The sequence below is a fragment of the Buceros rhinoceros genome, unplaced genomic scaffold (assembly GCF_000710305.1).
Source record: "Buceros rhinoceros silvestris isolate BGI_N320 unplaced genomic scaffold, ASM71030v1 scaffold17447, whole genome shotgun sequence".
In the NCBI taxonomy this organism is placed as follows: Eukaryota; Metazoa; Chordata; class Aves; order Bucerotiformes; family Bucerotidae; genus Buceros; species Buceros rhinoceros.
Window position 1 is genome coordinate 17,652 of NW_010422920.1, and position 17,263 is coordinate 34,914.

A 17,263-nucleotide genomic window follows, 5' to 3' on the forward strand; every position below is an offset into this window, starting at 1 on the left:
AACGAAGAGAAATTAGCTGAAGAGGAAAACAAAGCCCTTTCTTGAAGTGGAATAGAGATGTGTTTCTGAAGGAGGCCACATGGAGAGAGAACAAGTGATGAGAGGTTCTGGTTTGATTGTTTCATACATCCTAATCTTGTATTGCTCCTGAAAATAATGTCGCCATCTGAGAAATCTTCAGCCAATCATTTCTCAATATACAACTCATTTTTTCCAAACTACCTTCTTTGGCCTTTTCTGTTTTGCTTTTAAAGAAGGGAATTCAAGGGCGCTTGTACTTTCTTTTGCATGAAGAAAGACATGCTCAAATGTATATCGTCTGGCAAGAGGGACCTAAATCAAGGGAGAGGAAGAACGGCTGGAAGAGCATCTCACTCTTCTGACTACACAGGGAGCCCAAAGTTTACGATCTGTTACAGGTCTAAAGTTCAGGTCAGGACACAAATCCAGACCAAAGAGACTTTGGTCTCTTTGAGGCCTTTCCAGTGCTCACTGTGTACACTGGGAGTGAGCCCAGTGCCTTATATGGCTACTGGTTTAGCCCTCTTCCCTGTTTAAAGGGCAGGAGAGGCATGGTTGAGAACTAAATCCTGGATTACACCCAAGTGCTCTCTAGTTTCTTTGTGAAGGTCTAGCACCAACATGTGCGATCGAGGCACTGTCATAAAAAATAACAGATTATACATACTCTCACTGGGTGGATAACCTCCCATGAAATAGAGAAAAACTCACTCTGTAAAAGCATGGGAAGAGTTGAGTAACATCTGAGCTTCTAAAAGTTTGAGTCTCCTGTGGTAGATGCACTTCTGAGTAGCAGATACCACCATTTTACAGGTATGCTCTGACAGATATGTCAAGTCACAAACTTGCTCTTAAGAGCTAAAATGCATTGTATTCAAACAAGAAGTAGCTCAGCTGTTCATAAAGTTATGCGAAGCCCTGCCAGAGGAGCAGTGACAGAAATGAGATGCAAAAATGAGAATTTCAAAGGTCTTGCTACCCAAAGAAAAACATAGCAGACTGTGGCTGTTCTAATTAATTCCTTGCGCAGTTAACACTGCCCTGCTCTTCTGTCACTGTGTGTAAGTCGCTTATGGCAGATCACTATTTAAAAAGGAAAAAGCCAAGTATTTTTTTCTTGCCTGAACTGTTTCCGAGGTTAACCTCATTCAGGCTCCAATAGAATTAAACTGTCAACTTTAAAAATCAAACTGACTAGATTTCTAAATCACTTATTGTCTTACAGACCCCAGGTTACATTCAGAATCTTTATCAGATTCTCCCCTCCTCCTTCTAATAATATTGGATTATGCTGGACTATGTTGGATTGACTGTGCTGTTACATAATGTTGTCAAGTGAAAATCAGGTCAAGTGCCCTGTTTGGGCTTCCATGCCACTTGCTCCTGCCAGTTCTATGTACCAATTTTTTTAGGTTTAAAACCACATTTGTGTTACTGCAAGGTGAGCTAAATTAGAAGGAAAAAGGTGTAATGCCCGAAAAGGGCCTTACTAGCTTGTGGATAGTGGGTGCAAATAACACTTCTCAAAGCTCAGAAGCTGATGAGCACTCAGCGGCAAGGCAACAGCAGCTATGCTGTTTCTGAGCAGCACTTCATACTAGCACCCTCGCTGTGCTGCTGCAGCCCAGAAATCAGAGGAATAGCAAGTGCTTCTTATAAGGATAGAATATGCAAGTCTCAAACAGCGTTTAACTCTAGCTAAAGTTATCAAAATCCTTGCTGCCAGCCAGAGGAGGCTTCATTTCAATTCCCAGGATGGCGGTCAGAAAGCAATCAGCCTCGCAGTCCCCTGAGATTTTGCTGGAGGTGGGTAAAAGGAAGCCCTTTTGTGCCTTTTTACTAGCCCAAGGTAAAAGCCAAGGCAGTAGTTAGTGATGAAGTAGTTGCAATTCTACCCAGGAATTGAAATTCTAAGCACTGCTGACCAAATAAGAATGAGTTAACCTTTTCATGGGTAATTTACTATTAGGAGTAGGCAGCTGTAACTGCATGGACATTTTAAATGTAGAAGCAGTGCGTGGAAAGCAATCAATCCTGGCTTCCACACAAGTAAGATCTCCAACTGTGTTCATATAGATTGTCCTCTGTAGCAGTTCCTGTATAGGTGATGGTGTTGTGCAATCTATGACCCCCGACTGTGCTCCATTACTATATTCACCTTGCAGAATTAACCATCTGCAGGAGCAGTTCCCCTCTGGGTTGGTGCATCAGGGAAGGACATACTTGCTCATGCTTTCTGGGCTGAAGTAGAAATATTACATGCCTTATCTCACCAACTGCAACCAACCAGTACAGTGCAACTAGCAAACAGTGAGCATTCACAAGATAACTATAAGCAAACTTAAAGAGTTAAACACATTAATTGAGTATATTTCATTAGCACATTGGAGGAAATTGTCTCTTCACAAACATTTTACAACCCACCAGAGACTATATTTCTTGACTAAACTCCTCCTTGCAAATTCTCACCAACATTTAGCATTCATCTGCATTACTCACTGTTTTGAGGGAGGGTGAGTACACATTCCTCAACCAGCAGTTTCTCTTCTCCGCTCTCCCCTAAAGCTCCCACCTTGATTCCTAACTTGTGTTAGCTAGGAGGATGTAAGCTTCACATTCTTACAGCAGTTCCATTAGAGTTACATTTGGAAACGTCGCATCTTAGTAGCCAGAGGATTCAAACTCCTTGCAGCCATATAGGTAGTGAGTTCAGGCTCTCATAGGAGAAGGCATCATCTACACGAAGGTTCTGTATCAACATATAAGCTTACTGATTGATCCATCTCCAGTGGAAGCTCTTCATCTCATGGGTCCTTTCAACAGTCCTGTAGAGAAGCCCTGTGAGGATCAAGCCATGCTCAACACGGGTATGGGTGGCAGGGTCTCAGGAGATAGTTGAGCCAAACATCTTAGTAGTTTAAAAAAGGTCCTAAAGTTGGACAGCTTATTCCTTTTCCAGTGAAGGCTCAATTATGCATAGCATCCAGTTGTGGCACCTCACGGAGTCAGGCCCTTCATGACAGCAGAGATTTCTTCTGATTTTAGAGTTGTTTACATACTCACTCAGCTGAAGGACTGAAGTGACCGGGGCATACCAGGAGTCCAGTAGCACATTAGTAACTTTGAAAGTTAAGTTTCATTAAGACCGAGGCCTCTTACCGCTTAATGATATGAAACAGCACATGTGAATATGAAGTAATAAATATATAGAGAAAAAATGGAACTGGAATCCTTCAACAGATCATTGCTTATTCTCTGCAGAATTCTACCTAAGCACAATTTGTATATGCATCCACTGCAACAAACTGGTCTGGGTCTATGTTTTCTTTAGTCTAAGACCATGTCAAGAGAGATGCTCCTCGGTAGGAATATTTACACTATTATTATTACCGTGTCTATGCCTTAAATAAATTGTAGACAAAAAAATCTACAAAAACCCCACAACAACCACCAATTATTTGTTTTTAAATTCTACAAATTCTTCTTAGAAATTCTGAAGGAGTTATCCTTAAAAGACCCTTTCAGAATTCCCTGGCTCAAAATTTGGTAATTCATTTTCAGTTTGGTTAACTATGATTAAGCTATTCAATGTTTAAAAAAGAAAAAACAAGGAATTCAATATTTGAGAAAAACCTTACACCAAGAGCATACAAGAACATTCTCTCAAACTGCAATATTTCTCTTAATTGCATTAAATATTAATCTGAGTATGAAAAAATACCTCAGCTGAGCACTTAGAGACAACACTATAGTTTATGAACTATACACACACACACACAAATTAAATAAAATTTTTAAAAAGCATATTAACACCACCCCTTTGGAACAGTGTTTCTCTGCCTTCCTCTTCTCCAGGAAAGCTTTGCTAAGCACCTTCCCCTCTCTCGGCCTCTTTCCACTGTTCCCTCTTTTTACCCATACCTTCCTCCTCCTGAGTTTTGAATGGTTCTCACAGTGGGGCCCATTTCTGATGCCTGTATGACCATTTTTGCATTTTGCTTGGCCTTTTCAAGGTTGTGCTAGCTAATGCTTTTTCGGTTGACATTCTGTCTTTCTATCTTTCATTCTGAGGCCATTCTGGTTGCACAGAACACCTCAGAAGGAAACATTTAAATCCATACAAGAGGATAATCCAGCCCTATTTACTTTCTGCAGGCAATGTTTTTACACTTGGATACAACAACTCATCTCAAAAAGTCTGTGTTTGGTTGGCTAAGTTGAAATAAGATGTCTTACATGAATATTTGCAGGTACCACTCTCTTCAGAGTAGCAGATACTCACTACTTCCAAAAGTTATATCTGATAGTGGATTTTGCCATCTAACTTTAGTTGCTCGGATTGAGAATTATGGCCCTAATGTTTGCTGCAACCTTTAGGTTTGGGTTCAATCCACCTGACAGTGTCCTTTTAAGCAGGAGCTTCCCCATAGCTGCCTTCTCCGATTCTGAGATGTTTAGGATGTTTTTCATATACTAGTTTCTGAAGGTCAGTGCATACACATTTTAAAATACAGTGATAAGACAGTGTATGGAACTACTTGGCAGTATTTAGCTGGTACAGTTTTTCTTGTGGAAACAACAGAATTCCAAAACACACCACACCAAATGCTTATGGGTTATTACAAGCAAAAATCCCAAGACACGGGAATTAAAAAGCGGAGTTCAACAAAGGAACACTGATATCATTGGTTGATATGAACAAAGTTGTGCCAAGTCTTCCTTCTTTGCTTTTTCAAGTGGAGAAATAAACTGGGAAAAGAAGCAGAAGGGAAGAAAAAAAAGCCATAAGCCAACAGTTATTACAGAGGTACTGTTGTGCTTTATGTCACAGAAGTGTGTGCTGTCAGAGAAAGGCAAACCCCTTTAGCACACCTTTGCTGAAAGAGCATGACATGTCTTGCACACACTGTGCCTTCCTAACTGGAATGGGCATGCTTCTCCTGGACAAAAGGAGTTTGGAGGGGGAACTGGAGTGAAAAGCAGGGGAGGCTGCAGCTCAAAGTCAGAAAGGGCAAGGACTGATGGTGATGTAAGCCACCATCCCCAGCTCCAGCAACACCTGCAGTCCCACATGTTTTAACTCTTCCTTCAGCAAGAAGCCAGCCTGCTTTTCCAAGGCCCCTCTACCAAGATGGTAAGAAGCCCGGCTTGGGCCATTTCACCACCTGTGATAGCTTGTTACTGTCAGGAACCACCCAATTTATCTGCATCTATAGCCAGCCCTGCATGGAGGGTATGATCTTGTTCCCGTTCAAATCAGAGACTGGAGAAGCCATGCAGGCCTTGCCTGTGACAGTACTAGGATGCTTGAGAGCTACTGTAAATAAATACATCGAGTTCAATACACAGGGTCCTTCCTGAAGATGCAACCTTTAGCCACTACTACAGAAGGATCAAATAGACTGAAAAAATAATTTAAGATCCAGAGCTTAAATACATTTAAATCTCACTAAACTTGCACTAGATCACACTATGGTGAGCCATGACCTCAGTTTGATGATGTGACACTCCAGTTTGTGATTAAATACCCTAAACCTAATTAAGCCACGTCAAACCTGCTATGTCTGTTTCTAAACTTACCAGGACAAGCATCCAACATTTAAAACCGGGAGGGAAACAATATTGTTCTGTATATATAATTCCAGCCTTAACTTCTAAGGAGGAATTATGAGCTGTTTTGTCTGCTTTTTATTTTTTAAAGATACGCATAAAGCTCAATGATGCATAGATACACAGCAGTCAGTGGCTGCACATCTGTCTTCCCAGGCTGCTGCGCTAGACTCAGAACAAGCGCCCATCTTTCCCCTGAAGCCAGCTGCCTTGAGTACCCAGTTAATATAGTTAATTAATATCTAGTCATTTCCCATTCTTGCCCTATCACTGTTACGAAACCCTAGAATTATTCTGGGTCACTCTGGTGCCAGCATTCATAAGACTAACAAACTACCACATGTACCTCGATCCATTTAGAGATGTTTACAGGTGATTCTGTAAGCCTTCTTTACAGAAGCAACAGAGGAAAATGGAAACATGCCAAATACAAGGCATGTAATTTGAGAGCTGGGAATTAATCGACGTCCACAGTATGTCCTCCTGGTGAAGCTCTTCTGGGTTACTAGCTGGATTGTCTAACTCAAGAAATCTCCCTTTTAGGAGTTAATGCCATATTACAGTTATGTCACCTAACAGCTGTTGCTAACAGAGGGGTTACATAAAGAAAATGTTCAGTTCCTGTCATTACACAATCCCTAGCTCCCAACCAGCATGACTGCTATTATTCATTCATGCACTGTCTTTCCTACGACAAATGTGTAGAACAGGATGATCTTTCAAGAGAAGAAATCAATAAGGCTTTGGGTCATCTTTTAACAATATTTAGGTATTTGAGATGCAAAGGGATTTTCAGAAGCACCAACATCTCAAATACCAGCTGGTTCGGTGGGAACTGGACACTTACACGCTTTAAAAAAAAAAAAATCATCAAATGCCCATTTGCCTGTGGGTCTTCACCCGCTTTTTATAGTCAGGAGGTAATACAAACATTACTGTTCTCACTAGAAAACACCAGGACTGTGGCTCTGTTGTAATGACAGAAAGAAATCCAAAACTGCATAAAAATATAAACATGAAAAGGGAGAGTCTTTAATCCTAGGGAAATTTATGTAACACGCTAATACAAAATACATTAATTGTCAACAGACTCTACCTATGCAAGTGTCCAGAGAGTCTGCAGTAATTCTCACTCTAACAGCATGGCAGTAGAAGGGGAAATTCACATATTAATCAGTTTAAATATTTCGTATCCATTTTTTGTTTCAATTTTTAATATATCAACACTTCGTAAGTCACAGAGCTATTGGGATCGTAAACAAAGGAGAAAATGAATTACTCACTTATAATTATAATGAGAATGACTGCGCATACTACACCAAGGATGATCATCATCTAGAAAAAGAAAGGTATGAGAAAAAAGAAGAGAAAGTCAGTTTTTCACATGAAAGACAGTAACCCTTCAGTGGTTTTGTTTTTACTTGGTGGCTCCTTCCTTGCACTTTCAGTTATTGCAAAGACTCACTGCGACAGACTTGATAAGGCCTCAAATGTAGTGTCAATTTTAGGCACAGCTGACCACGAGCCACCTCTTGACAAAGCTAGCAAGTTCTTGCCCATCAGCTAAGATGCAGTGACCAACCTCATCCACTTCCAGCAGTAATGTGAAGCACAAGTAAACTCCTGAAGTAAAACAACTCCAGAGAAGATTTAAGAGGCTGGATTCACATATGGTCACACACCACTTTATACCAGAGTAACCCGATCACTTTTTAAGCAGGAGATGTCTAATGCCTAGCAGCTATTTGTGCTGGCCTCATGTTCTTGTGCTGTTGAGAGAGGTGGCCCACGCTAGCCAGCAGAGTTTCCAGCGTGTTAGTCTGGAAATAGCTCATTCCAAACTTGAAGCCTGTTCCCACAGGAACAGATACATCAGAGCCAGCTGTGCACATACCATACCAGCTGTGCACGGACCATACCAGCAGACCCAGCTGCGTGGGGCAGAGGCTCCTACATGACACTTGCTGAATGCTCATAAGGCCACCAGAGAGACTGCAGTGCAATTCCCATCATTACCCCAGTGAGAATGGAAAGACTGAAAAACAACAAACGTGGACGTGTCAAATCAAGGCCTTCATTTCTCCCAACAGGTGTCTGGAGGACAGAGCCAGCCACTGGCTTGCAGGAGATTTATTTATTTTTCCCTCTCCTTTAGAACTTCAGGAACCAGAGGAAGGACAGGATATCTGTTTGTCAGGGTAAAGCAGCAAGAGACAACAAGGAAAGGAGTATGAGGATAGGTTTGAAGGTCTAGTGTAGCACAGGTCATTGTGGTGACTGCAGTCAGCATGGGTGAACCTAACTCAAAACCTGTGTGTAGCCCCTAAAAACCCTGCTTCCTGCACTGTCAGGCAAAGCAACTGGGCAACAGCTAGAAGAGGCCCAGAGGCACTGCTCTGTTGAATTTCTAACCTAGATCCACTTATTTCTGGAGTGTTTGTGCGTGTATTTTACCCAGAATATTTTATGCCTTGCTTTACATTTCATAGCACTGTGGATTGAAGAGACAACAGGCTGGTGAGAAATACATGGGGATTCCTTTGGAAACAGGTGGTTTTATTTGGGTGGATATGAATGACCAGAAGCAACAGTGGTACTGGAGAAATGGAACTAAACCTGAACTTTTAGCATAGTGTTTATGTTGGTGGTGCACGAGAAGAAAACAAGGATAGGGTGTCTTATATGAATAAGAGGAGCTGAAGTTTCTGAGTCCAGAAAACACAAATCCTGGAGGAAGTCTGAAAAAGCAGAGGAGAGTCACCTTCTATCTGCTCATGGGAAAGAATGAGCCTTGAAGACAGCAGAAGAGAGAGCTGGTTGATTAAAGTCCTGCTTTATCATAATCTGGCCCTCTTTAAAAGAGACTGTAATTTCCTCGCTTTTCACAGCAGTTTGTGAAACCAAATTTTTTTTTTTTGGTAGTTTACCATCAAAAAAAAAAAAAAAGATCAAGAGGTTGATGATCCCCCTTCAAGAAAAAAAGTTTCTTTTCTGTCACTACAAGAATTCACTATAACCTGTTCAGGTTTTGTAGTTCACACAGGGAACTTACATGAATTAACATGGCATGCTCTCCCATCCCTATCTGTGGGCACTGACTGAAGCATCAAAATTTGTTTCTATGTTTTATATACTGCAGAAATTACCTAAATAATAGATTCTGATAAGACTAAAGCTGTTTGACTTATTATCCTGGAGCCTAGAGGGCAAGGCATCTCTTTCTTCCCTTGTCAAGCAGAGATGCCACTTCGAGATGTCATCATGCAAGCAAAGTCCCAATAATTGCAGATGAAAGTATTGTCTGCCACAAAGTGATTCTTAACAAGACTTTAAATTCCTTACCTTGCAATTTTTCCACCAGTATTTTCTCTTCAGTTTGGCTGCATTGGTTTCAAACTGTGAGGCACCTGCTTGCAATGCATCTGCCCGGTTGTCAAGCTCTGATAGCTTCTGGTCTCTTTCTAGCACCTTGTCCATGTTCATTCTGAAGATGTCTACCACCTGCAAAGGCACAGGCGCACGTTAGGTTCCACATGCTACAAAGTTGAAGGTCACCCATATGTTCACACTCTGGAATATCACATATCGCCCCCAAACCAGCCATTTGCCTTTATGGTACGTGATGGCAATTACCTGGACAGTGCCTCAGAATGAGACCTATGGGATCAGACACAGTGAGAGCAAAATGAACACAGCTCCGCTGTGCTCAGGTTCCCTTAAAGGTTAAAAATAAAAGGACATTAAGAAATACTGTAAATATTTATTTCATTAAAGCTTTTTATTTCTTTTAGCCTACAACTAGCTACTTCAGTATAGACACAAAAAAGTGAAGACCAGTACCTCTAGACTACACTTTGGTTGACATTTGTCCAGCCATCACTTCGACCAAGACATTATGTTCCTTATACATTTAGTATAACTTCCTTTGCTGAACTAGAGAAACTGGCTAGATAAAGGCCACTCTAATGTATGCATTTTCTGACTAAGGAATTCACTTATTCTGCAGATCTTTCTCGGACAAGATATCTTCCCAGCCATAATCTGAAGTGCTTAAAGTGGAGGAGGAGAAAATTTTATCTGAGAAAACTCAGCCTGAAGCATAGCATGGAGCTCCTGCCACCTCGTTGCACAGCCTCAGCGAAAAAAGTGAGCACAGCCAGCACACAATAGGTAAGGCTCATTCATGCATATATTTTATAGACTGAGTTAGATGAAAATCCTCTTCTAGCAGGCCAGCAACTTGAAGTAGGAATCCTCTACAATTCATCACTAATGTAGATGTGAGATTGTTATACTATCTCCGTAAAGTTGTGTCCGCTTATTCTAGCGGTGAATATGGATGCTGGCCTGTACTTCTCATAATGAAGTCCGTGTTGTTTGTATTTAATATAATTTAACTATTACCTGCAAAACCCAAGAATTATTTAAAAAATACGTAACTTAAACACAGTGAGATTAAACTGCTAGTGAAAGAATCTCTGAAAGGACTGGCACAGGGTTAAATACTGTTCCAAAACTCAAAAGGTTTGTTCCACTTGTCTATCAAACCTAAAACAAAATAAAATGTTTCGGTCAACACAAATTTTCTGACTTGCTTTTCCAACTCCAAACCTTCCAAGCATTTAACTTCACATCAAATACAAAAAAACAAAAACAAAAACCCACCAAACTCTTTTGTTTTCATTTCTCAGCTAGTATTTAGCTAAATTAATTTTGTCTTGGTACAATGCTTCATAGTGAAAATTGAAAACTCTTTGAAATTGCTGAAACAAAATACTGTAACATTTCCTACCAATTCTCTCATCTGTTTTGCCCAGAACTACTTGTTGAACTTAACCTGACTGCAGTGGACACTTGTCCAGATGAGACTGCTTTTTTGTGAAATAAATGAATGCTTGTCTAGTCTAAAACCAAGATCTGAGCCTTAGAAAGTAAGTTCTAGGACTCCCAGAGAAACCAGAGGGGAAAACCCAACCTGGATAGAGGTGAAATACTGTTATCAGCATTGACATAGCATTAAAAATGTCAGTCTTTTTATAAAGATCAAAATTTTTCTCTTATGCAAAATCGTGATGGTGTTGCTGAGCTGGGGGTCTGGATCGAAGCGCTGAGCAGCACAGCACTGGGAGCAGGCCCACCAGAGATGGGTCGTGCTGCGCTCCGGTGTTTGGTGCCACCTACAGATCACTTTCCCACAAGACATGAAAGAAAAACGAAAGATCGAGGAGGAAGGTCAAGGCAATGCTTAAGAGATCAGACCCTTAGGTGCTGTAAACCGGTTTCACCCAGTGACTTCACAGCACTGAAAGGCCAGTGGCATCCTTCTCCTCTGCCTATTCTAATACTTATTCTTTTCCCTATTAAATAAGGATCTGCTGCCCATGTGCTCTCCACTCAAGACCCATACAAACCTCAGCATTCCTCTCAAACAGGCCGTGAAAAAAATGTAGATCTTGATTATCACCCGCATAATCCTCAAATCCAAGAGCTACTCACTGTCCCCTCATACTGGGTTAAGAGTTCCTACAAAATTAAGCCATTATGCTTCACAAGAAGACAAACTTCCATGGGCTTGAGTGAAAAGTCTCAGCATAGAGTACCTTAAACACGAAGTGCGGGTTCACTAGCCTTACTGGAGCTATCTCTTTTGAACTGCTTGAAGAATTCCATGTGTCTGATCTGCATTACTCGTTTTAGACAGTAATTAGCAAATATTTTTCACCTTCTAGGGACAATTACTTTTGCTGTTGCTCACATAAACAATTACAGCTCCATCATGATGTAATATGTTCAGGACAAGAAGTTTATTTCATTACTCTGACCCAAGAAAAAAGCTGAAATGTAATGTTCATTTCCCCACTGCAATGTCAATGAAGTTAGTGTGACGTGAATCCAAGATAATGAGAGAAACTGGCCTAGAAACTTCTGCAAAAACTTCTGTTTCAGATCTTCAGCAAAGTTCTCAAAAAGAAAAAGCTCAATTTGACAAGTGCATTTATTTCACCTTAAGAAATGCATTTCAGTTGGATGTTGTGAGGTCTTCTCTACTATTTTTAAAGCTACCTGAAGCTTTTGAATATAGAGGCCTTTAATGGCCTGTAAATAGTCATTTTCTAATGTGTATTTTATTGAATTGGCATTAAAGAATCACACAGGCCTTGGCCACTTCTCCACAGACAGTAAGAATTAGTTACTTGAGTCTTTTTAGGGGTTTAGCAAAACTCTGTCCTTACTACTGAGCACACAAACCTGCGTGCAGGGATGCTACAGCTGCTTCTGTACTGGTGGTATGCTCAGGGACCACAGCTGTGAGTGGTGGTATGCTCACTTATTCCCAGTATCAGAGCAGTTAGATGGACACTGGCACTACAGCCGAGGTGGAGAGGTAGTCTGTATACTACAAGAAATACAGATCTAAGCTGGAACAGGCACACGATCCTCCAACACCAACAGAAGGAATGGGGATTTGTCAAAGATGCTGTTATGATATCCTGTGTGGGTGCCTTCCTTTGGGGATAAATTGTGGTGATTAATCAATAGAGCTCTGGGTATGAATGCAGCCATCAGCTGCAATTCTTGTGCTTGAATCTATCTTTAAGCTGATGATCTGTCCCTGTGAAACAACCTGTGAGATCAGCATCTGACCTTTAGGAACGCAGGAACACGTTAAAAGAGCTGGTTCCGCTATGACACTTCCTCCTAACCTGACTGACTAGGATGAATTAATGAACTGGCACCAAAGTTCACATTTATTCTGCAGAAGTGTTACTGGCACAAAGATGTTCATATTCAGGATCTCTCTGCCTCCTCATAAATGCAATCCTTTGGTAAACTTAGATGCACTGCCTTCAGATGAGAAGGAACTGCTGGATCACTAGGGAGGAAAGCATCTTAAAGAAAAAAAAATAACCACATCAGCACCCTTGCAGTGGGCAACAAATCACCTGGAGCCACTTACCTCATCCACCCGGGCTTGTGTCTGCTGCAGCCGTTTGTTGCTTGACACATTGGTAGCAGGAGGTGGCCCTGCAGCCCCAGCACTGGCGGAACCTTGGGTAGGAGCTGAAGCAGACCTAGATCAAAAACCAGAAAACATAAAAGTTGACTGAAACCATCTTCACTTGTTCACTACCCCTATTCCGGAACAAGTCAAAAGTTCCCGACAAAGTCCTGACTAGCAGGGCAGAGCTTATGTCCCACTAAGGAAAGAGACTCTGCTCAGCGTATTTGGTGTTGACCCTGCCTTGCTCCTCAGCTGCTGCTTCATGCCCTCCCCTGCACCTAAGCGTTTGGCTGGAAGCTAACCAAGTAAAGAGAAACAAAAGGAGAGGAGAAAGAAATGGAGGAAGAAGTGGGGGTGAGAATTGCACACAGCATGAGGTTAGTCATCCCAGGCATTCGGCAACGCTTAACCACCTCACCAGTGGTCACCAAATACCCCACCAGAGCAGCTGGTCAGGCTTGAACATCTGTCACAAACCCTGGATAAAAATTTGCAACAATGCTGTGAACAGAGCCCTGATCTCCTGTGCATCAGCTCATTTCTTAAGCATCAACACTGGCTTTCCCCAGCTTGCTCTAAAACAAAAACCAAAAGAGAAGTCCCTTAAAATCCGACAACAGATCTGGTCTGTGTCCGCGCGCTTGTGTGGACGAGTCACCCTGCCAGCCTGAACAGGGTCCCTCAACCTTTGCCAGTCATTCTTCACACCCACACTTTAACCTGTGAAACCTCACCCTTCCTTTCAAAGGACACTGTCATTTCTTCCTGCAGAGAAACAAAACCCTGTGATGGGAAGAGGAAATCCCTGTGATGGAAAACATCACAGATCCCACTTCTGCATTACCAGTGCCTTCCCACAGTGACAGACTGCAAGAATACGGTGGCGTTTCTCTGTGAATCATTCCCTTTAACATCCTGGGGTCTGATAAATAGTGCTGGAATTATGGCCTCATTAATACACTGTCCAAACGCCTGGGGCACTACAGTTAGTTTCCAAAGATACCTTAACCTGCAAAATTCTGTTTGACAGTACCGCCTGTGGGCTGCGATCCCTGTAGGTAATGCTGACTCTCACAGACTCGAGTGATGGAGCAGACCTGGAGCACAGCTGTATCTTACACTTCTGGTTATTCAGCTATGGGTGAGAATGTCATTACCAAGCTTTAATTTAAAGAAAAGAACTTGAGCTGTACACAAATTCCTCATCCTTTGAGCACCTCACAGCTACTATTAAAAACATAAAAGACCAGATGCTGTTGCCACCTGCAGCAGAATCACTCCATTGAGGGCCATGGACCAGGATCCCAACAGGATTTACTCTGAGGATCAAAATCTGACTATAATGTGTATCAAATAACACAAAATAAGACCTCCCTGGAGCATTAGCAGCTTCAAAGGGAGTTCCTGGTACAACAACAGAGCGGAAATTGTAATTGTAAAATTTCTTTCCACTCAGAGAAGTAAACAGGCTTTTTCCCAATCAACACAAGCTGATTTTTTTCCTGTGGAAACTTCGTGTCACAGCGTTCAGTACTGCGAATGCTAACAGAGCTCCCCCCTTGCTCTATGTACTGTAGGCATCCCAGAGGCTACGGAAGGGAAGCACCTGAGAAGGATTTTTCCTGGCCACGTGTTTTCGCTAGTAAGCATCACTTCACAGTGTTCTTGGTCAAAATCATGCGATAACTGAGTGCTCTGCCGTATACATTTTCTGCCCAGGAATTGTCATCTTTTTTTGGCACCTCCAAGTCATCCTTAAAATGATTTGTCATAAAGTAGTCACTTCCCAGTTTGTTCTCTTCCAGCAGCCTCGCTACCATCTAATTTGGTTTCAGCTGTATTTCCTGGGGCTTCTCTGCTCCCTGTGTGAGGGAAGAATTGGTGGGAAAAATGGGTGGTTTTTACAGGAGCAGGAGTTACTGTAAGTACCAAAGAGGGATGGCAATCTTCATGCTAAGGCACAGCAAGCTTGTAATTAACATAATTAATTACATTAAATCTAATACAAGATTAACCAAAGGTGGGTGCAGCTTGCAGTGCAGAGCTACCCTTTCCAAACCTTTTATCTCTGGAGTTGTGCTCGCCTTACACAGCAGCAGCAGCTGCCTTGCTCACAGCCTTGTGGGTCAGAGCAATACGCTGCCACAAGCAGAAGAGTGCTTACCAGAAGAGATGAAAAACATGAAGTATCACAACTTTAAAGTCCAATTTCTGACAGCCTGGCATGATTTTTGGGAGCCGTGAAAGCATGCAAAATCCAAACAGAAGCTCCACCACTGGGCCCTTAGCCATCAGACTTGTGTACTAGGGGGTTTTTTTTGGGGGGTGGGGTGGGGAAGTTATCATTGATGCTAAGAATCTTCACTCCCCAAAACAGATCAAATTAATTTTGAAGAGGAACAAAACTAATTTTATTAGTGAAAAAGGGTATGAACATCTATCACGTATTCTTAAACAGCAACCACTCAGCGATGTCAGAGCACTGGGGCATGCTCTGGGAGAGTGACAAGTCCGCTTCCTTCAGGACACCTGTACCTCACGCTTAGAGCCTCGGCAGTTAGGTCGTTCTTTACAGAACATTAGTTACACCCTGGCTCCCCACCCCGCCAGATTTTGCTTCAGTTAGCACATGAGCAATCTGCCTGACTGAAAGCAGGGGCTGGATCTGTGTATGCAAGGAGCCACCTGGGAGGAAACACTTGGGGACTGATTCAGTAGAATGGTCTCAGCTGACTCAGAACATCCTCAGTTCTTCTGTTACTTGCTGGGCCTGAATCCGGTAGGTCAAAATCATGACTAAGAGATTTCTCATCTGCCCTGGATATTTTGGAAGCAATTTACTACTACTGTTACAGGGAGCAGCAACTCCAGTTAAGACAGAAATGAAGATATCCAATGTTACTGATTTCCATTTCAGCACTGGCTGAAGGAACAGTAAGGATGACTCTGTATCTAATGTTCTGGGGGGCTGCCCGACACGTAATTCCATTTTTATTCACATGTGAGCTATGTAAGAGAATTTTTTTGCGTTAGTCAGGCTACGGAAGGGAGACACACAATGCAAATACCAGGAGGATGCCAGGCCACCACCGTGACTTTGGCACAGTTTACATTGGGGCCTCAACAGTTGCTTTAAGCAACTTATTTTATCCATCCAAAGTGCTTTGTAAAGCTCCAGCTACAGGACCTAATCCCTTCCAAGTGTTTACACTAACACCACTGCAATAAGCCAAGGAAAAGCTATTATCCCTGCATATGGCTGGGAAACAGGTACGGGGAGATCAAGTGACTTGCTCAGTGGTAGAGAAAGCCTGTGGCAAAGCAGCCCAGCCCTCTTCCTTGCCATCCTGCTGCTCCCGTTGTCTTCAGCTACTGACTCCAAATCAGTGCTCACAAACTGTTTCTAATAGCAGGTGTTATTTCCTGTCCCTCAGACTTGAACAGTGAGAAACACACAGTTCAAGGTTACAGCACAAGGAAAGTGAGAACTACAGCAGACAGCTTTAGCTGGTACCAGCTGGCAAAGCTCAGGGAGGGGACAGTGAAAGTGCATCAATGCAGCAGAAGATTTGACTCATGATCCCTATATAAAGTGAAATGAAGGAGGCAACTTCCTATAAATCCCAGTTTGATTCCTGCTTCCTCAAACATTTTCCCTGGTGTTCAAATAAAATTGCACTGCCTCTCTTCCTATTTATTTTTTTTACTGTCTAGGTACCGTATTTATGTAGTAAACATTTACTGTTGTAACCAAGCTTATGTATATTTAAGACACTGTTCTTGCATTTGGATCCCTTCAAGAGGCCCATTTGGGCTTCACTGCCTAACTGGGATTTGACAAGCTGTGGTTTCAAAAGCATTTAAAAAAAAAAAAACAAACTAAACCACAAAACCCTACTTTATTTAACAGTAAAATAAATCCGAATGCTTCCATAGCTCTGTACTCTTGAGATTTAACTCTGAAACAATTTTTAAAATTAGCTACAAATGCAAATTTATACACTACTTTAGTGACTACAGATGTAAGTGAAGATCCTGGACCTAACAGTAACTGTGGAGACAAACCACTCTCACATTGTCTCTGGTGCTGAGAGTGTTTATTTGTGAATTTAGATGCATCTGAAAGCTTTGAGGCTGGGAGGATCTCCAAGGAAATCGAGGAACTCTATAGCACTGGGGGGTTGCTGTTAGTTCTGAACTTGCTTTGTTTATTCCTGAGCAGCAATAGCTAAAACAATTTTTCCACTAGTAATTTGCAAAGGGGGATACTGATAATAGTTAAGAGTCTCCTGCTTTCTGGAGGGATTTGCTAATCTGTTAATCAGATTCTACCACACAGGGTTTTGTTTCTGCAGTAGGTCAGTTTAGCCAAACCTGGCACAAAAGCTTTAACAATCAGTGTGGCTATATGAAGTTTGACGCAGCCCTAACACAATCCAGTCTAACCACAGAGGACAGACTAAAATTCCACGCTAGCCTATTTACATGCCATCTCTCCAAGAAACTGATTCCTAAACTCCGTAAAGTTCTGGGCCTTCCAGACATGTGTGCTTAATGGTACAAACTCAACAATAGTACAGGCCTGTGGACAACCGTGTTTCCGTTTGCGAATACACAGAAGAGAGTCTA

General features: G+C 42.0%; 1 protein-coding gene across 1 annotated transcript; it reads right to left on the reverse strand.

Moving 5' to 3' along the window:
- Nucleotides 1-4,207: 4,207 nt before the first annotated feature.
- VAMP2 (vesicle-associated membrane protein 2 (synaptobrevin 2)) lies at nucleotides 4,208-12,704 on the reverse strand (the record flags this gene model as incomplete). The annotated part of the gene is made up of 4 exons (XM_010140241.1): nucleotides 4,208-4,770; nucleotides 6,915-6,966; nucleotides 8,974-9,132; nucleotides 12,590-12,704. Coding segments are annotated over 4 exons (343 nt in total), but the record flags the coding sequence as incomplete, so codon positions are not given.
- Between the last annotated feature and the right edge of the window lie 4,559 nt (nucleotides 12,705-17,263).